This window comes from Elephantulus edwardii, unplaced genomic scaffold (assembly GCF_000299155.1).
Source record: "Elephantulus edwardii isolate Elephantulus edwardi_28Jun2011 unplaced genomic scaffold, EleEdw1.0 scaffold00222, whole genome shotgun sequence".
Classification (NCBI taxonomy): domain Eukaryota; kingdom Metazoa; phylum Chordata; class Mammalia; order Macroscelidea; family Macroscelididae; genus Elephantulus; species Elephantulus edwardii.
This window is the reverse complement of record NW_006399972.1, coordinates 1326363-1348057: the sequence shown is the minus strand read 5'-3', so window position 1 is coordinate 1348057 and position 21695 is coordinate 1326363. Positions and strand designations below refer to the sequence as shown.

General features: G+C 41.5%; 1 protein-coding gene across 1 annotated transcript in view; it reads right to left on the bottom strand.

The window, feature by feature from the left end:
* ATP8A1 (ATPase, aminophospholipid transporter (APLT), class I, type 8A, member 1) overlaps window positions 1-21695 on the bottom strand; it is a 375206-nt gene that overhangs the window by 28488 nt on the left and 325023 nt on the right. The window contains exon 32 of the mRNA XM_006898188.1: window positions 17886-17993. Coding sequence (XP_006898250.1) covers window positions 17886-17993 — 108 coding nt within the window. The remainder of the gene's footprint in view (window positions 1-17885; window positions 17994-21695) is intronic.

Sequence of the window (21695 nt, the reverse complement as noted above, 5' to 3'; positions counted from 1 at the left end):
TTTCAGGAACAACCAGCTTTTGGAGAGAGACATGATGATGGGAAAGGTGGAAGGTCAGTGGAAGAGAGGGAAACCCTCAACAAGATGGACTATCACAATGGTCTAAAGTACGAGAGAGATTAGGAGGATGAATTAAGGACAAGAAAAGGCTCAGCTCTGTTGTTCATTAGGTTGTTATGAGTCATAGTTGACTCAATGGCATCTAACAACAACAAAAACCACCCCCCCATAAAGCATCTATAACATTTCAGGGAATATGTATTTCAGAATCATTTCACTCAATATGTATTTCAGAATATAGGTAAAATAAATTGGAAGTAAAGATTGTTTTTCTTTTTGGTGTGGGGGAGAAAATAGGTAGAGGAGGCAAGTCAGGTATTATATTAAATAAGATGCAGACAGTCTTTCTTGTATTAGCAGATATGAATTTTATATTAGTATGGGAGCTCTGGTGGCCTACTGCTAAGAAGCTGCGCTGCAATCCCAAAGGTACGTGGTTCAAATACACCAGCTGCTCCACGGGAGAAAGATGGGTAATCTCTTCCCATGCAATTTACTGCATCTGAAAATATGCTGGAGGGTCACTTATGGGTTGGTTCCTACTCAGTGGCATACTACAACAACAACAATTACAACAACAACAGCAAGAAGTTACTAAACCTGGTAGCCATTCTTGCTCTCCCTTTTCTCTCATATTGCATATCCAATCTATTAGGGAATCCAATCTGTTCTACTTTAAAAAGATAACCAGAAGGCTTTACATGTTATCCATTTGGTCCAAACCTCTGCCATCTATGTTGTCTTCACTCTGATCTCCTTACATTTCCACATTTCCCCCTAGGGAATATTCTCAACAGAGCAATCATATGCAATTTCTGATCAAGACTCCTTTTACTTAACCCTCACAGGGTTTCCTACTTTCTACCTTCTTACCCTGCTGTGGCCACTTGGTTTGGGGGTGCTAGCAGTCAGTGCTTCACCACCAGGCTCCCTGATTAAGGACACCAGCTATGTGGCTCTGGCCAGACTTCACTATCTGAATTTAAACTTGCAAACACTTCTGGAAGCGTCTTTGTGCTCAGGCCTGTGACATTGGAAAGGCCTCGGGGTTGTCTGACCCTTTCCCAGGCAGAGGCCTTTCTGTCTGAATTTATTATGATGTCTGGGCATTAGGCTAAATTTGTTGGCCCACAAGCATCACTGGGTCAGCTCTAAGTGGTGAACTTGCCTCTTAGCACTTTAAGCAGTGACAAAGTCCAAGCGCATATGAACTCTGGCATGAAGATGCGAATTCCTACTGGAGTTCGTCAGAGACCACACATCTCTGGCAGTCTGGCTCAGAGCTGCTCTCTGATAAAACCTCAAGACAGAAAAGCAGATGTTAAGTTCTAAGTTCTGGTGCATTATCACTGAGCACACTCTTCCATATTTCTTAGTTAAGTAGAAAAGAATTCTTGAAAATTTTCAATTAAATATAACGTTATATAAGACTGCCCACTGTCGTCACAGCTTGAAAATGAACCCACTCACAGCTGACCCTCCACTGGGTTTCCGAGGCTTTACACTACACAGTAGGAGACGGCCCATCTTCCTCCCTGGAGTGGCTCAAACTGCCATAGAGGTCTTTGAGTTAGCAAAGTAACTCCCGGGGAAGCTCCCTTAGTAATCTACAAGATATTTTTATAAAAAATAAAAATGGTTTTTATGTTACTTCTAATTTAGGAAGGCCTGAAGCATTTTCTGCAGAAGGACTGTAGTCTGCAATACGGACTGAAGCTCACCATCAAGAAGACAAAGATTCTCACCCCTGAGCCTAATGCCAGCAATATGACAGATGAAGAGATGGAGGTTGTTAACAATTTCAGTTTACTCAGCTCCACATTCAACGCTATTGGCACCTGCAGTCAGGAAAGCAAAAGATGAATTGCATTAGGAAAATGTGCTATCAGGGACCTCTCCAGACTGCTAAAGAGCAATGATGACAGCCTAGAGACTAAGGTGTGCCTGCCTGATACAGGCCACAGTCTTAACAATTACTTGCTATACATCAGAGAGCTGGACAATGACTAAGAATGACAGACGAATTGAATTGATGCCTTTGAGTTATGGTGCTGGGGAAGAATACTGAACATAACATAGACTGCAAAGATACCTGGCCTGGAGAAGGTGAAACCAAGTTGCTCTTTGCAGGCAAGGATTTTGAAGCTCCATCTCACATACTTTGGGCATACCAGGAGGGAACATTCCATGGAGAAGGAAATCATGCTTGGAAGGGTGGAGGGACAGCAGAAGAAAGACCCTGGATGAGATGGAATGACATAGTAACTGAGGTAATGGAGGTAGGTGCCAGGGGTAGTGAATGAGATTGGCTATGGATAGAGCAGAGTTCTGCATAGGGTTGCTATGAGTTGTAGCTGACTCGATGGCATGTAACTACAACTAATTGCATCAAGGCTGTACTCCACTCTTGGTACCAATTAAATCTGTATGCCGAGAAAATTATTCAAGAACCTGGACTATCTGAAGAAGAATATAGCATCAGGATCAGAGGAAGATTCAACAAGAACTTGCATTATGCAGATGATACAACCTGGCACGCTGAAAGTGAAAGGGACTTGAAATAATTATAGCAGAAAATGAAAGACTAGATCCTTAAATATGGGCTACATTTCAATAACAAGAAAGCAAAAAATCCTCACCCTTGAACCTACAGACAACATTATGATAGGTGGAGAAAAAACAGATTGTCAAGGACTTCATTTTACTTGGATACACAGTCAACACCACAGTAACAGCAATTGGAACATCAAAAGAAGTAGAGCAGTCTGAAAAGAAAAGAAATCTGCAGTCAAGGACCTCTATAAAATGATAAAGAGCACAATGTCAGTTCAAAGACTAAGGCACACCTGATCTAAGCCTTTGTCTTTCCAATTACCTCATACGCATATGAAAGTTAGATCATGAATAATGCCGACTAAAGAACAGATGTGTTTGTAGTATGGTTCTGGAGAAGAGTACAGAATATCCTGTGGTCTGCCAAAAGAACAAACAAATCTGTCTTGAAGGGAGTGCAACCAGAGTGTTCCTTAGAGGCAAGTTTGGTCTGTCTCCCTTTGCGTATATTATTAGGCGATCCAATCCTTGGAGAGAAACATCATGTTGGGAAGGTGGAGGGACAGAGAAAGAGAGGAAGGCTCTCAACAAGGTGGACTGACACAGTGCCAATCTGACTACCACAATGGGCTTGTGCCTGACAGAAGTTGTGAGGATGGTGCAAAATTAGGCAAGATTCTGATCTGTTTATCATAAGGCTTGGTCTCTATGAGTCAGAGTTGGCTCTACGGAAGCTAACAACAATAATAACAAATTTATCTCTAGTATTTACTGACCCCTATCCTAGAACCAATTCTGAAGCTCCATCTGACATACTTTGGGCATGTTTCAAGGAGGGAACAGTCTGTGGAGAGGGACAACATGCTTGGGAAGGTGGGGTGACAGCACAAGTGAGGAAGAACCTCGATGGATTCACTCAGTGACTAGGGTAATGGGGATAGGTGTGTCAGAGACAATAAGGTTGGCTCAGTACTGAGCAGGGTCAGAGCTGTTGCACATAGGGTCACTATGAGTGTCAAACGATTCAGCAGCACATGACAACAACAACAACATCCTACAACCAAATATTTATTCTATGAATTCAGACATGCTGGAACACTGTGCATCTCAGGATGAAGAGTTGCCAGTCATGGCTTAAAGTAATGACATCGACGTGACTTTGTGTGACCTGGCTCTGCCTGTCTTCCCTGTTGCCAATCACTCTGTTTCTTACTGTCACTCCTTTGCTTGGGATACTTTCTATTTGAAAGTGCTTCTCATAACTGTCTTCATGGTCAGCTTGGGTAATAGTGGCACCAGGAAATCTTTCCAAACTGCAGCTTTGGGCATGTTCCCTCTCTATTAGCACCTTGGGCATCATGGCTATAATTATCAGCACCTTACATTCTATTATTTATGCTGTGAGAGTCTAATTTCTTATCATTTCTTATCTTGATACCAAGAAAGTCCTGACACACAGGCACTCCATAAATCTTAGCTGAACTGAGCTGACTTGGGCTCTTGCTGTTGTTGTTAAGTGCTGTTGAGTCGAGTATGACTCATAGTGACTCTCTGACTAACAGAACTAAACTCTTCTAATCTGTGCCATCCTTATCATCCTGGACATATTTGATTCCATTGCTGCAGACACTGTATCAATCCACTGTATCCACTGAAAATCTTCCTCTCCTGAGCTGACTTTCCACCCTTCCAAGTATGATATACCTTTCCAAGGAAGAGCCTCTGCCAATAATGTCAAAGAAAAAAAAAGTTCTCACCACTGGAGCAATAGGTGGCATTAGAATAGAGGAAGGAAAGGCTGAAATGGTCAGTGATTTCATCTTACTTGGATTTATGGTCAATACACTTGGTTTCTGTCAGGAAATCAGGAGATGTATTGCACTGGGCAAGTCTGCAGTTAGGGATCTCTCTAAATCACTGAGGAGCAATATTAGTGTGAGGACTTGATTTAGGACAATCACTTGCTTTGCTGCTGAGAGCTGGACAAGAATAAGGAAGAAAAACTGATGCCTTTGAACTGTGGTGGTGGATAAGAATACTGAATAGCCTACGTTGTTGTTGTTATGTGCCGTCGAGTCGCTTGCGACTCATAGCGACCCTATGTACAACAGCCCTAAACTCCGCTCTGTCCTGTGCCAATTGCACTGTCTCTGACACTCCCATCCCAATTATCCCAGTCACTGAATCAATCCACCTCATAGAGGGCCTTCCCCTCCTATAGATTGCAAAAAAAACCAAACAAATACGACCTAGAGAAGGTGCAACCGGACTGCTTCTTGGAGGCAAAAATGCTGAAGCTTCATCTCACATGCTTTGGGCATGTTACTAGAAGGGACATCATGTTTGGGAAGGTAGGGTATTGGCGAAAGAAAGGAAGACCCTCAACCAGGTGGACACAGTGACTGCTGCAAGAGGCTCTAGTGTATCAGGAAGTGAGAGGTTGACACAAGATAGGTCAGGGTTCAGATCTGTTGTTCACCGGGTCATTAAGAGTTGTACTTGACTCAACGGCACCTAACCACAACAACACATACAAAACAGTGAGACAAAGCTTCATCATTTCTGCCTCCAAGGAACATTCTGATTGCACTTTCTCCAAGACATATTTGTTTGTTTGTTTTTTTTGGCAGACAGTGGGATGGATTTTCAGTTATTCAGTACTCTTCTCCAACAGCACAACTCAAATCAGTTGACGCTCCGTCATCTTTATTCACCGCCCAGCTCTCAAATGCATAACAGGTGAATGCCAAGACTGTGGCTTTAATTAGGTGTGCATCAGTCTTTAACTGACATCATTACTTTCCAGGTCTTTGGAGAGATCCCTAACAGCACACTTTCTCACTGCTATACATCTCTTGGTTTCCTGATTGCTGGTACCAAGGGTGCTGACTATGCATCCAAGAAAGATGAAATTGTTGACAATTTCAATCTGTTCTCCATCTAGCATGGCATTGCCTATTTGGTCCTGTGGTGAGACTTGGGCACTTAAGATAGGATGAATCACTGCTTTCTTCATACACACAGACAGGCTAGAACATCCAGAAAAGAATGAAGGACAAGGGTGTTTTGAAGAAGCCCCAGTATGTTTGCAATTACTTCCAGAAGCTCTTGATTACTGAGACAATGACAACTCCTGGCTTGGATTATTAGCCCAAACAAATAAACAAAAACTGTAGAAAATGTGCAAATGATCCCAAAGAAAGAATATCTTTAAAAATATGCTAATTAGATAACAACTGTTACAGCATGCATTCACTTTTTTTCCCCTTGAACATTTCTAGAGGGGATGTAGGGGGCTGCTGAGGGGTTGCAGAAGGGACAATCATCTTAATATGATAAGCCAGTGGGGTCTCAGCACCAACAGTTAATTGTAATATCATGTAGAAATAAACCCTGTTTCTCTGCCTTCTAACAAAAGGGGTAAGAAGAAAAGACATGATGAGAACATTTTCAGAAGAAATGGAAAAGAGTGAGTGAGCTGGGATCTAGATAAATCAGAAGTTATTGCCACAAGACTGAAAATATGACTATTTACCAATATACACTGGGAATGGGACCCTCAAAAAAGCCTTTCGAAAAAGGCGTCAAGAGCAGTAGGATGCGTGTGGTTCTGAGACTTTATTTTCTAAGAATATAGTTCCTAGAATAGTAAAAATAATTAAGAACAGAATTTGTTTTGTTGTTTTATTTTAATCTCCTCTACTGTGCTATTTAAAAAAACCCCAAAAAACCATAAAAGTAAAAAGAAAAATAAGGACTGAATTAGTAATAAAGCTTTAAAAATATGTCAAATACAATTTTAAAATAAAATGATGTTATAGATCAAGTTGTATAAGATAATTTACATTATCTTAGGGCTGTTTTTCTTTCCACTTATTACATCATTCTTGCAGATTTTTTTTTAGGAACTACTGATAGTTTTGAAAGGCGACTTGACGGCACACAAGAGCTACATGCTAAAAGTTCATCACTCATGGGGTGATTTGTGTCTACCAAGAGTCATCTCCTAAGAAAGGCCTGTCGGTCTACTTCTGAAAAATCAACCACGGGGGAAAAAAAATCTATGATGCGCACCTCTCCTCTGAGACACACAGGCTGTCGCACTGGACTCAAGGGAAACACATTACTAATAAGACACACGAAGAGCAAGCCTTGTTTCCCACGCTTTGCTGTTGGACTTGCACAGCATCTCTCACATATATGCTATCAACATTCCATCATTAACAATAAGAGTCTAAGGGCATGAGTCAATTCTATCATCTCCACATCCTTAACGTCCAGCGCAGAGCCTGACGCACATTACTGTTGCTGTGTGCCATCAAGATGATTCGGACTTACTGCGGCCCCTCCCTAAAAGACCGGAAAGAACTGCCCTGCATGGTTACTCAGACTGTGATTTTTATTGGAACAGACAGCCAAGACTTCCACAGACTACAGGAGGGTTTGAACCATGGACCTTTTAATAGGCATTTGCTCAGTAGATTCTGTGCCTAAGAAAGCTTTGCAAAGTAGACTGCGGGAGGGGGAAGGGAGGGAGAGGGAGGAAAATATGCAACAATGAATGGAAATCCAAAAATCACATTTTTTTTAAAAACCCCAATGCCAATTCTTTCAATAATACCAGAGAGAGGTCTCTTTTTATTGAAAAAAATTATTTTATTTTCTTATTTTTTGTGTGTACCATCAAATCAGATCTGACTGGTACAGGAGATTGACCCTTATTCTCCAGCAGAGCATCTGGTGGATGCAAACTGTGTACTTCTGGAATTGCAATGTAGCTTCTTGCCACTAGGCCACCAGAGCTCCGAGAAGTTTCTTTTTGTTGTATATTTTTTAAGTTGGTTTGAATATAATTCACAAGCATTGTGTTTCACTCATTTACACAGTGTTTCATATGCATTGTATTTTACATATTCTAACTTTGAAGGGCGTGCAAATGTTCTAAGTCATGACTGCATTGACGTTACATGTGTTTCGCCTCCTCAGTGTTTCTATAATGCTCTTCTCGACAAAACGGGCTCAGATGTGCTTACACACTCACTGAGCTGCCTCAGGAACTGGGAAGGGCAACTGCCTCATTTACAGTCAGGGGCATGAGAACTGCAACCAACAGCATGTGTTCCAAGACAGACTCAACCATTAGCTCATTGAAGAACATCTGACAGAGTTTAGGGCAGTTGCTCCCTCCAGGCTGCTTGGCTCAATGGAGTAATCTCGGACTGATGGCCGTCACCTCACAGCCCTGTCCCACCCCATCAACAAGGCTGATTCTGTGAGCAATAAATTATAACACACTCTCTAGGTAATTAAAAGCTGATAGATGAATCAGGACTATTTGAACCAGGAAATGCCTCCAACGAGAAGCAATCTATTATGCTGGATAAAACAGGCAATAGCACAATTGAGGAAAATCATACTGCCAGTGTCGTTTATTAATACCTTTCCTGCCGGGGGTGACACCAAAGAGTTCAACAAAGATTTTTATTGTTTTTCAGAGAGACTCTACAAACCTCAATCAAGAGATCTGAAATTCTGTAAAACACATGCTTGCTTCTTAACTTCAATTTCCTTCAGTAGTTTTATGGATCCCACAGGCCAGGGAGAGCAAAAACAGATGGTGCTCGGGAGGACTCTCCTGTGCGCAGGCATGTGAAATTTAAACACCCCCCCTCCCCCCCATACTAAGATTCTGGTACTAATACCAGAATATGATATGAAATAATCCTTGATGCAATGTGATTTTATATTTTATTTGTTTGTTTTTTTTCTTTTTAAGATCTGGCTTACTAATCACATTGACTACAAAAGTTACTTCTGGAAAATGGAAAAAAAATAAAAAAAAAAAGTGCAGTACCATCATGTAGACAAGTTGGAAAAACAGGACAGCATATGTTTATATAACATAGCACTTCTCCCCAGGGCCTACCTTGCCCCATAAATTGTTGTACTGGTGTGAAAAAATACAAGTCAGGCCTGGGGGGGGGGGGGGGGGGGAATGTTCTCCTCTTAAATCACAACCATATTTGTGAGAGGAGTGGAGGACAGCGACATATTTAAAGCCACAGCCAAACCTGTCACACAATTTTCTCTGTCCTAAATAATTTCTCAGCACTGCATTTTCAAATTGTCATGGACAGTCTCCCATTTTTATCTCTCTCCAGGCCATGTCATAATTCCCTTTTCAATGGTCCAACATTTCAGTAGCTTGTGGTACTGGGGTACTTGTTAATCATTCTCATTGGAGGCATTATTATGGGCAGAGATGTAGAGTCACAGTAATGGAAACCAAGCACAAAACCGGAGGGAGGCATGTTTCCCAAATGGGAACACCCTGCCCACCAACCAAGAACAGCTCTGGCTGTGGGTCGAGGAACTCAAGTATGCACAAAGTCAGAGATGTTTGGGAACGGCTGTCTGGGAAGGGCAGGCCCACAGAATGTGCTGATGCATGGGGAAATCACGACTTCCTGGTGTGAAAATCACCCCGATCAGTGATAAAGGCAGCCGAGTGCAGCTGAAGATGGAAATCTCATGAGCAGGAAACAAATTTGTTACTTTATCAACCAGATGGAAGAATATATACTTTGGGGCCACTGGCACCCAAAGACCTCTAAATCTTTAAGTGGGTATGGCTGGAGAAAAAAAAGCAGAAGGAAATAAAAAGTGAGACAGAATTATGAAGGGACTGGACAGGAACATACATGGGGTTAAGAGCTGATTCTGAGCACAATGAGAAGCTCATGTATTTGCTATGTGACCTTGAGAAAGTTACTTAGCCATTCTCCATGAAATGTGGAATAACGCCTCAGAGTTTCTGAGTACTGCTATTGTTAGGGGCCCTCAAGTCCACTATGACTCAGAAAGACCCTATGAACAATGGAAAGCAACTTTGCCATGTATTTTTACTCCATCTTCTCCACATTTTCTACCATGGTCAAGTGCATTGTTGCAGACACTGTGTCAATTCATCTCATGGAAGGTCTCCCTTTCTATCTTTCTGAAAACATCTTTCTGTCACCGCCTATCTTTCCCAGAAGGATGTCTTTTTTGGAGAACTGGTCCCTCCTGATAACATGCCCAGAGTATGTGAGACAAAGCTTCGCCATCCTTGCCTCGAAGCAGCACCCTGGTTGCGCCTACTCCAAAATATGCTTGCTTGTTCTTTAGATAGTCCATGGGATACTCACTACTCTTCACCAACACCACAGTTCAACGGCATCGATTCGTTCTCAGTCTTCTTTTATCACAGTCCATCTTTCAGATGAACAGGAAGCAACTAAAAAATACCATGGCTTGTGATCTCTTGCATATATGTAAAAATAAGACGAAAACCAGTTGCCATAAAGTCAACCGCAGGTTAAGATGATCTCACTGGTGCCAGGGCACCACTGTACTCTCCAGCATGGTCAATGGCTGATTTTCAGGTCCTCACCAGCTCTTTCAAGGGGACTCTGGATGGACTCCCACTTTTTAGTTAGCAGCTGGCATATTAAGTATTTGAAACACAAAGTAACCCCACCTCTCAGTAAATGAGGCTTCATTATATCTCTAAGAAAATGTCATTGCTCTGGTGATGTGGGATAAGTAAGGCTCTAATAGTTTGAAAAAATGAGGTACTGCTATTAAGAAGAGATGGGGAGACGGAGTTTCTTTCTGTTAAATGGGGCTGAGGCTTGAAGGAATTAGGTGGGACTTGTGGTTTGGTGTTTTGTTTTTATTGTTTCCTTTTCCACCCTCTTTTTAAAGATTTATTTTAGAGTTTCCATTCATTCACTGTTGCACTTTTCTCCCTGATCCCCCTAATTCGCTTTCTCTTTGAAAAGTAAAAGAAAAATTCTTTCATTGTTATACAATCCCTCCCCCCAAAGTCCACTCCACTGTGCAGCCTTCATTCTGGACTCCTGTCATGACAGTAATACCTAATCATAGACCCCCTTTTAAACAGTTCTCTCCCACATCTCTTTCAATATACTGCATTGAAACAGATGAGGGAATTAGGTGGGACTTGTAAAGGGGGAATTAAATATCTGGGCATTCGTTCCCTGATAGTCACATATGTGGCCAGAAATACCCCAGGAAAGAGCAGAGGAATTAAGGACATGCATGGGATTCAAGGAAGACGGTTGGAAGAAGAAAAGAAAGAGTTCCTGCCTGGGAGTAAGGTACAGCAATGGACCCCAAAGGGGTGATTCTTCAGATGTGCCCACCTAAACCTAACCCATTACCTTTGAGTTGGTTCTGACTGACAGCAACCCTAGGAGGCAGAGCAGAACTTTCCCATAGGGTTCTGAAGGCTGTAAATATTTATGCAAATAGACTGACACAACTTGAGCCCAGGAAGCTGATGACTCTGTTAGAGCCATCCACCTTTGGTCTCCAAGTCTGTTTGTTCTGTTGGCAGTCCATGGGATAGTCAGCACTCTTCTTTAACACTACAACTTAAATGCATCAATTCTCCTTCTGTTCTCTTTAGTCACTGTCCAGCTCTCAGACGCACAGCAAGTGATTTGAACAGACCACCTGAGACAGGTGCACCTTAGTCTTCAAACTAACACCATTGCTCCTCGGTATTTTGGAGAGGTCCTTGACAGTGGCCCAATGCAATACGTTTCCTGCCTCCTGGAACCAAGGGATTGTGATTGTGGATCCAAGTAAGAGGAAATTGTTGACAGTTTCAATATTTTATCCATTGATCATGATGGTGCTTATTGGTCTGGTATTTTTTTGTCTTTTTGATGCTGAGATGCCATTCATAGTGATCTTCCGCAGCATTTCCAAGTCCTTCAGAATGCAAGGTTGTGTTATCTGCATAAGGTAGGCTGTTGGTGAGTCTGCCTCTGATCCTGACTGATATTCTTCTTCATAGTCCCAGCAGGGAGTAAGACAGAGCAATGTGCTCCAAAAAGAGGATTCATAAGATATGCCCACTCCAACCAAACCCACCACCCACCATTGAACTCAATGATTCACAGAGAACATTCCCCAAAGGTTTTAAAGGCGGTAAATCTGTATAGAAACAATCTGCCACATAATTCACCCAAGAAGTTGTCTGTGGGTTAGAATTATCCACCATTTGGCTAGCAGATGAATGTTTTAACCACCAGGGCACCTTCCTCAGAAGCTCAAGGATAGGTAACGGGTTGGACAAACAGCAAAGATGTATTATTCTCTGGGTCATCTGCTACAACTTTGCATCTCACAATGGTTTATGTCTGTTAACGAAAAAGAACGAAGATTGCCTGGCATCCAACACAGTGCCTTGGCATCCTAAGAAGGTACACCATGAATGGTCCCTCCCTCTTAGTGAGCAAAGATGTTCTTATACAACACTGGGAAAAAAAGGCTTTTTCTTCAGAGGATCCTGCAACATTTAAACAGGAACGTAAACTGGAAAGGAAAATAAAATCCTGATTTATGTGTGAATCTGCATCAAGCTGAATATAGAAGCAAAGCCCTGTACCTGTAAGATGCCTAATTTGTATATAATTTGCACCCTGAGATCCTGTTAACTAGAGCACAATAATCTGTGCCCTTTAAACAGTTAAGACGCTTTGGGGAGAGCAGAGTCGAGAGATACAAGAGAATCTCCAGCACAGGAATTGAACAACAACTCACAGCACATAAACTTAAAACCTAAACTAATTTCTGACTCATGACAACCATTCATTGAGTTTCCAAGGCTAAATCTTTTTTGAGTATATCTGCTCATCTTTCTCTTGTGGAGCAGCTGGTGGATTAGAACCACTGATCTTCCGGTTACGAGCTTGGTACATTACACACTACATCACCAGAGCTCCTTATAGGGTGTACAAAGGTTCTGTAAGTGCCACCAGTGTTACTGAACAGCAAGGAAAGACTAGTTAAACGAATCCAGCATTGGCTCTGCTGTTGTATATCTTCACATCAACCAGTGGAGTCTGCCTCCACTCCTGTTCACTGTCCATAATCTTACTGGCTCTACCTTTAAAACACTTTCAGAGTGGGACCACCTTCCCTCAAGGCCACTACTCTAAGTCAACATTACTGCTCATCCGATCTAGTTTAGTAGCCTCCACAAGTGGTTTTTCAGTTCAACAATCTGCTGTGAAAACCATGGTGCTTCACCCTCAACTGCCTCCAGTGGCTTTTCACTTGACTGGAAGTAAAGTCTACAGTGCTTACAGAAACATGGCTGGAAACAGGCTTCTGCTCCACAGGGCTGCTGGATACCTCTCTGTAGTGCTTCTATCTCCATAGCATTTTGAGTACTTGTATTTCTCTCTATAACATTTCTATTTGTCCACCTATTGAAGCGATTTCATTGTCTATCTCTGTCAATCAGAAAAACCAGTTGGGGAGGTAGAAATTCCTGTTTCTTCTCCTCTCTTGTGTCAACAGTGGTGCCTGGCACACTCGACATACAGGTACTGAACTGGCTGACCAAATAGAGGAAAATAACTTATGAGTCATGTCTGGCATATGGTAGGGGTTCTATATACATTAGTTTTTTTGGTGTTATTTCCCCACAGAGTTCATTATCATTTTGAAAAACTGCTTCATCTTGTCAATGCTTTTCAACAGGACTCTGTGCTCCACTCTCCACCCACCACCTGAACCAGCAGAGGGGATCAGGGCTGCTACCTGCAGGCTGTTAATGCCAACTCTATTCACAGTGTTCCGTATTTGGAGGCCCCTGGTAAACTTTTAGACAGCCAGATTATAAACACACACACAGAGACACACAAATCTACTTATAATTTTATTTTGATAGAATTACTTTCCAAGCTACACAAGAGAGAAATTCCTTGGATCCAAGAGATGTGATTTTTTTAGACAAGTCCCAAGATAATTAATGGTGATGAGAGAAAGCTACTTATACAGTAGGAGTTATAGGGCAATCTTGGGTTTTGGAGATTACCCTGAGTTGTGTTTCATTATGTTGATTATATAAAACATATCAAAATCAGAGAACATTAATATTTATGTATCTTCTAGTGTAACTTAAGGAAGCTCTGGTGGCTTAGTGGTAAGGAGTTGCACTGAGAGCTTAGAAACATGATTCAAATCCACAAGTCTCTTGGTGGGAGAATTGATGGGCAATTTCCTCCTTTACTACCTCTGAAAACTTAATGATGAGTCTACAAGCTGGTTCACACATACACAAACTGCCAGTGGAACTACTGAGGACTCTGGTGGCCTAGCTGTTAAGAAGTTACATTGCCAACCAAGAGGCAGGTAGTTCGAACATGAGAGAAAGATAAATAAGGTTCTCCTGTGTGATGCACAGCCTCTGAAAACCCACTAAAGGGTTAGCCATGAGTCAGTACCAACCTGACGGCACATAACTACCACGAAAGAGTAATTTACACGGAATTTTCATGCTGCTCATACTTAGATTTTCTATTAAACAGTAAGAGAGGGGCGTCTCCTCCTTTTATGCATTTCAACCTTGGAAACATGACGGGAGGTCACTGAGCTGAACTGATTCAAAGACAGTGTCTGTGTACACAGGTGGGCAGGCGAGTAAGTACACTGTATTCTAGAGGGTAGGCCAGTTTTACATACAGACATGCAGACAGAAATATTGGTAAACACAGGTATTTTTTCATGTATACATACTGATAAAGAAACCAACTGTCATCCTCACTGAAGTATATATAGGTTTAAGCTTAGAAAAGTGGAGGGAGTCAATTTTTGTTAAAGCTATATTTTTAAAAAAAATATTATTATTAATTTAAATGAAAATTTACAGTGATTTTGGATTTCCATTCATTGTTGTACTTTTCTCCCTGCCCACCCCTCCCCTCCACTTCATTCTTCTCTTTGAAAAGTAAAAGAAAAATTCTTTCATTGTTATACAATCCCTCCCTCTAAGTCCACTCCACTGTGCAGTCTTTGTTCACAATAGCAAAGAGGTGGAAACAACCTAAGTGCCCATTAACAAATGAATAAATAAATAGAGAAACTGTGGTATATTCACACAATGGAATACTACCCTTGAAAAACAAGGAACTCATGAAATATTAAAAATGGGTGACCCTGGAGGACATTATGCTGAGTGAAATATCTCAGTCACAAAAGGACAAATACTGCATGGTGCCACTTTTGTAAAGCAGGACTGACATCAGGTTTGGGGGGGGGAGACTGAGAAAGATGGGATAAATTATGTATACTGCATTGAAACAGATGAGAGAGAGAACTGTCTAAAAGGTATATATGATTAGGTATTATTGCCATGACAGGAGTCCAAAACTAACTACATTTTACTATAACAGAGATAGCCAAATTTTAATATAACAGAGTACACACTCTTTGTGGTTCAATCAGAACCAACTTTTGTTCCAACTGAAATGAAATGAACCACGCTGACCCTTCACTGGGTTTCGGAGACCATAAATTGCAAGAGACGAGTTTCCCCTTTCTTTTTTTTTTAGGAGCAGCTGGAAGATCTGAACTGTGAGAAAGGCTCAGGCTTTGGGTTAATCATGTGCAACTCCCCATGGGCTATGCTACTAAAACAAAAGTGTACAAGCACTGAGCATAGCTACCTTTTAGGGAACCTGTTAGCCAGGAAACAGAACCGAGACTATACATCCTTGAAAATTTGAGTGGTTTTCCTGTTTTATTCTTTGAAGTTGTTGTGAGGTTCCCATCACACAGACACAGATACATATACAAAAACACAGACACGTGCAAATTGTTAATTAGCTGTCATTAGGTTAGCTCGTGAACTTGTGGCAAAACCTGTGCACAATTAACAAAAGTCTACCTGATCCTGCACCATCCTTCTCAGACCACTATGATCTAAATGGTTCCTACTGGCTGATTTTTAGATGACCAGGCCTTTCAGCTTAGGCAGCATCTGAGCAACATGCAATTCCCTCTCAGTGATAGATGGGTGGGTTTTACATGAAGGGTAATGACTAGGAACTGAACTTGTGTCTCCTGCATTCGAAATGATGAATCCTACCACTGAACTGGCACTGGTGTTGCTTGGTGTTATGTGCCTTCAAGTTGGAACCAACTCATAGCTGACCCTTCAGAAGGTTTTCAGAGGCTGTAAATTGTATGGGAGGAGACTGCCTGTCCATCTTTTCCCTTGAAGCAGCTGATGGATTTGAACTGCCTGCTTGAGTTTATAGTGCAACTCCTTAAGCCCTGAAATAGAGCTCCCTGAAACATCATTACTCTTGTATATATAGTTGCATACACATATACACAGGGAGTTCTGGTAGCCTGGTGGCAAGAAGTTGCGCTGCAATCCTAAAAGCATGCAGTTCAAGGCCACCGGCTACTCCATGGGAGAAGGATGGGCAATCTCCTCCTGTGCGATTAACTGCCTCTGAAAACCCGCTGGAAGGTGAGGTATGGTTCAATTCCAACTCGATGGCATACAACAACAACATACATAAACACACATACACATATACACATAAACTTAGCAAGTACTAAAGTACTACATATATTTAAGATACCTTCTTTGCATAAATGACACGGATCTACATTTTGGACAAGTTAGTACAGTCTATAATTGAATTAGTCAGCATTTTTTCTATTTTAAATGGCACCCCAGTTATTGAAACACTATATTCAATATACTGGTAGTAATAAAACAAGAAGAAAAAGAATCTCCTGTTAGCACGTCACACTGTATATGATGTGAACAGAAATATGATGGAGTAATGACATTCATTTCACTTTGAATTAAACACAACATCACCACAAGTCTCAAGAGATGATATTAAGCTTTGCGTTTGGGTAATACTGAGAAATCTATAGGCACGGGCAGGATTATATTTGGCTGGCAAAAAGCCAGTCAAACTTCACACTTGTCCTGAAGGTAGGGGGTCAAAAACTCAACTCTTGTCATCAAAGCGATCAGCCATAGTCACTTAAAAGACCTGGGCCTCAGAATCATTTGTTAGCCATTTTTAAGGTAAAATAAACATAAATGAATGAGATAAATCATTAGGTTTGGTGAAAAAGATATTAAGTTAGAACTGACTTTCAGGAAAAACAGTCCCGATCAAGTAGAATATGTCAAGTAAAAATGAAGAGCAGAACTAGATCTTCCCGATGGTGTCATCAGATACCCAGTTTGTGTTTTTGTTCCCCACCCCCCAGGTAAGAGGACTCAGAAATGAAGAGGAGAAGGAGATGCATTCACAGCTTCCTCCTGGTACTCCTCCAAACGCAGGCTATCCATTTTCTAGGGTTTGCAGTATATATTTCAAAAGAAGCCTTCACTTTGGTGGAAGGAAATACACACTGCTTGATATGTCTGGTTTTGCTGTAATAGTATAGAACGCCTCTAATAAATTTAACCGCAAAAAAAAAAAAGAGAGAAAAAAAGTTTCTTAACGTGTCTGCATTCTGCTAATTTATAAAAAGCAGGATGCTGTCAGATAAAATTTCATGAAAATGATCTATAAAGCAGACTGTCAAAAGTGAAAGGTACTCAGGCAGTACTTCGGGGCAGCAAATACACGGAGACCACTGGGCAAGGCTTCCCGTGACTGCGGTGGAAGGACGCGCAGGAATGGAGCTCACGTTACCTTGATTTGCAAGTTACTGTGAGGTCACAGGAAATCCTGAAATGTTTTCCACATTTTCTTTTATACATTTTATGTCAAATTTCCTGCCATTGAAATCATAAACCCTCCTACTGCTGGAACCTCTTCTGAAAGAAAGGCGATCTTGTGACACTCCCCTATGAACACCTAATAACTCAATTCCTACCACGGTAACAAGAAACCAAAGTACAGCATTGGAAATAGACTATGATAAGGCTTCAGAGTCAGATGCCCGAACTCTTGCAAAATGAAAACCACAGTGATGCCATTAAGACAACGCTAAAAGTGCACTCACAGTAGACTTTTCATTTGAGTAAGAGATAATAGAGGCAACAAGGGACTGCATAGGCACACTTACTCACCATTTCCCCCCAATCTCTGATCCAAAATACATTGGTAGATTTATGGTCTAATTTTAAAATGACACACTTTGTGCAGATATTTTTTACATGATTCAAGTTCCTTGCATTCATATTCTAGTGTTCCTGTGATGTTTATGAAAGGGTAAGTAAGACTTAAGCAAAATGATCCCACTGAAAACAGTCTGTCAAGATTTACCGCTCTCAGTGGTGGACTTTACAGTTTTTAAATGGTCAGACATGATTTTAATGTAAAGTAACAAAATGGAAGATCAGGCCACATATTCATTACTGAGTAATGATTTTGAAGGATGTGTGTGTGTGTGTGTTGGAACATGAATTATTAGTGTAGAAATCTTACCTCTCCAGACATATCAGGGGCCATAGGAATAGCAGGCCATAGAGATGAGTAGATTCCGAAAAACACCACCCAGAGTGCAATGCTTCCCCATATGGCTATATGGCTGAACTGTGAAGGAAGGAACTCTGTATCAAAGCACTAGTAGGTAGATTGAGTACTCAAAACCACATGAAGCTTTAAAAAAATTAGTTTTAAAGAAAAATTAGTTTGTTAACTTTGTCATTATATCCATAAGAAAATTAACTATGGTTGCTATGTATCTTTGAGTTGGAACTGACCCATAGCTGACCCTCCAGGGAGTTTTCAGATGCAGCAGGGAGAAACCGGAGGATTTGAACTTGGGCTTTAGGCTGGCAGTGCAAATGTTTTCCAGTAAGCCACATAGTTTTAATCTACCAGCTGCTCCATAAGAAAACGATGGGCACTCTCCTCCCATGTGATTTACAAACTCTGAAAAGCTGCTGGACAACCTTCTCTATCATTCATAACGTTATCTATTGCTGTTGTAATGTGCCATCAAGTCAGAATCGAATCAGAGCTGATCCTCTAGGGGGTTTTTAGAGGCAGTAAACTGCACAGGAGGTGATAGCCCATCTTTGTTCTGCAGAGCAACTGGTGGATTTGAACTGCATGCCTTTGAGATTGCAGTGCAGCTTCATACCACTAGGCCATCAGAGCTCTCTGTTATCTAGGTTTTAATACCTATTATCTATTGGAAGAGTTAAATAATTTGATCTTTTATGAAATCTTTTATTGTTGTTAATCTCTATTATAAATTTTTTCCTTGGACTTTTGGGTTGCTAAGTGGGTGGCATAAATAGCTAAAGGTTCAGCTATTTAAAGACAGACTAGTGGGCCTGAACCTACCTACAGGCACCTAAGAAGACAGACCTGTGATCTCATTCTGGAAGGTCACTGTCATGGACACTCTGTGGAGCATAATTCTACCTTGTAACATTTGAAGGTGATATGAGTGAGAATCAATTTGATGGCAACTGCTGATTGGCTTAAAAAAATCTACTCCTCAACTATTATGGATAATCTTCAGTAGAATCTTGCTTGCATGTGAAATCAATGATACTGTTCTGTAGTTTCCACACTCTGTTGGGTCACCCTTCTTTGGAATGGGAACAAATATAGATCTCCTTTAGTCGGTTGGCCAAGTGGCTGTTCTCCAGATTTCTTGGCACAACTTCGGTCAACACTCTTGGCACCAGCAGCCAGGAAAGAAAAAAAACGTATTGCGATGGTAAAGTCTGCTGTTAGGGACCTCTCTAAAGTACACAAGAGCAACTGTGTGTCTCTGGAGACTAAGGTGCGTCTGATACAGGCCATGGTCTTTGCACTCACTTGTTATGCATCAGAGGGTTGGGCAATAACTAGGGAGGACAGAAGGAGAGTTGATGCCTTTGAGCTGTGGTGCTGGAAAAGAGTATTGAATGTACCATGGACTGCCAAGAAAACAGATTCATCTTGGAGAGGGCTAAACCAGGCTACTCCTTGGAGGCAAGGAATCTGGGGCTTCATCTGACATACTTTGGACATGTTGTAAGGAGGGACAGGTCCCTGGAGAGGGAGATCATGCTTGAGAGGGTGGAGGGACAGCGCAGGAGGGAAAGGCCCTCTATGAGGTGGATTGATTCAGTGACTGGGGTAATCAGGATGGGTGTGTCAGAGGCAGTGCGACTGGCAGAGGATAGAACAGGGTTTTGGGCTGTTGTACATAATAGGGTCACTATGAATCGCAAGAGACTCGACAGCGCATAACAACAACAACAACAACAACTATTATGATGGTTGTGACACTAAAACTAGCTTGTACTTCTTTCTTGATGCCATATTTTTCTTCATAGAGTCCAGCTTCTTGAATAATTTTCTCAACATACAGAAAGGATAGGTATGGAAAGAGAACACAACTCTGATGCACAGCTTTTTTTAATTTTAAACCATGATGTAATAAACATTTCATGGACTGCCAAAAGAACAAACAAATACATCTTAGAGAAAGTGCAGCCAGATTGCTGATTGGAGGCAAAGATGATAAAGCTTCTTTGCCTCATCTACTTCAGCCATGTTGCTATGAGTGGTTATTCCTTGGAAAGAGATATCATGCTTGGAAAGGTAGAGGACTGGCAAAAGAGAAGAAGGCCCTCACCCAGGTGGACTGACACAGTGACTGCAGTGGGCTCCAGTACATCAGGAAGTGGGAGGCTGGCAAAGGATAGGACAGGGTTCAGATCTGTTGTTCATAGAGTCATTATGGATTGTACTCAACTCAACGACATCTAATAACGTCCTTCTTTATGTCCTTTGATAGCTAACATGGATTGAACTGTATCCCAAACTACGTGCCAACTTGGCTGCTGTGTAGTGATGTAATCACCCTCCGTCTCCAGGGTGTGGCGTGATCTGTTGCCATCAGCCCTGAGCTGAGGGTAGGTAGTTAAGGTAGGATACAATACCCTTCTTGGTCTTGGAAGAATTGTAACCAGAGTTCTTTTTAGGCAAGGATGGTGAAACGTATCTACCCATAGCATGTGTCAAGAGGGGCTAGTTCTTGGTAAAAGACATTATATTGGAAAGAGTAAAGGGTCAGCAAAAGGCAGGAAGACAATGAGATGGACCGCCAGTGGGCTTGAGCAAGGCAGAAATCATGGGGATGATGCAGGACAGAGCAAGGTTTCACCTGTTATCCATCGTGTCCTTACGAGTCATAGTTGACTTGAGGACCCTATGAGTCATAGCTGACCTTGAGGACACTTAACAACAACAATCAGACCATAGATAGCCATGATATCAAGGGCATTCCCCAGGCATATGGTCTGCACTACCCTTTACCTTACAAGATATAAAAGGAGAGACAATTTAGTAGAAATTAGAGGGCCATACTACCACCAAGAAAGGAAGGGCAGGAACAGTGTGTCCCCTTTGGACGGAGGGTCTCTGCACCATGAACCTATTAGACCCAGTAAAATAATTCATGCTGGTCTCTAACAGATGCTGAAAGAGGTCAAATATTTCCTCTAGAAGTTGTGCCTTGGATTGAGACTTCTGTCTTCTAATCAGTGACTGACTCAATCTCTGGGTTTGTTTCAAAGCTATCCATCCACTGTGGTATTTCCGTTATTGCTGTTGTTAGGTGTTATTGAGTTTGCTCTGACAACAGCTGCCTATGTACAACAGAAACTAAGACAGTGGTTCTCTTTCCTTATTAACTTCTGTACCCCCCGCCGTCTTTATGCTCTTGTTGAAAGATGTTAGACAATTGGAATCCAAATGCCTTTCAAATCCAAATTACTTATGCCAATCTTTCTCCTGAGCAGCATATTTGAAGTCTCTTTGTTTACTGGGTGTCTCCACCAGGATGGGAGCAACGTACTTCTAAACTAACATATCTAAGATGGAATGTGCTTTATCCAGAGTGTTAAAAAGAACTCTAAATACAAACCTTTTACTAATACTTTTCAGTGGAATTTTCTACTAAGGTCACTCTTGAGACATACTCTATTTAAGATTCCCAGTCAAACAAGTCTTAGAACCATTACTCATCTTCCTTAGAGAGACTTAGGGATTTGAAGTGCCTACTCAACACTCTTGGCACCAGTAGCCAGGAAATAAAAAAACATATTGTGATGGGAAAGTCTGCGGTTAGGGACCTCTCTAAAGTACTAAAGAGCAACGGTGTCTCTCTGGAGACTAAGGTGCGCCTGATACAGGCGGTGGTTTTTGCAATCACTTGTTATGCATCAGAGAGTTGGACAATGACTAGGGAGGATAGAAGGAGAATTGACGCCTTTGAGCTGTGGTGCT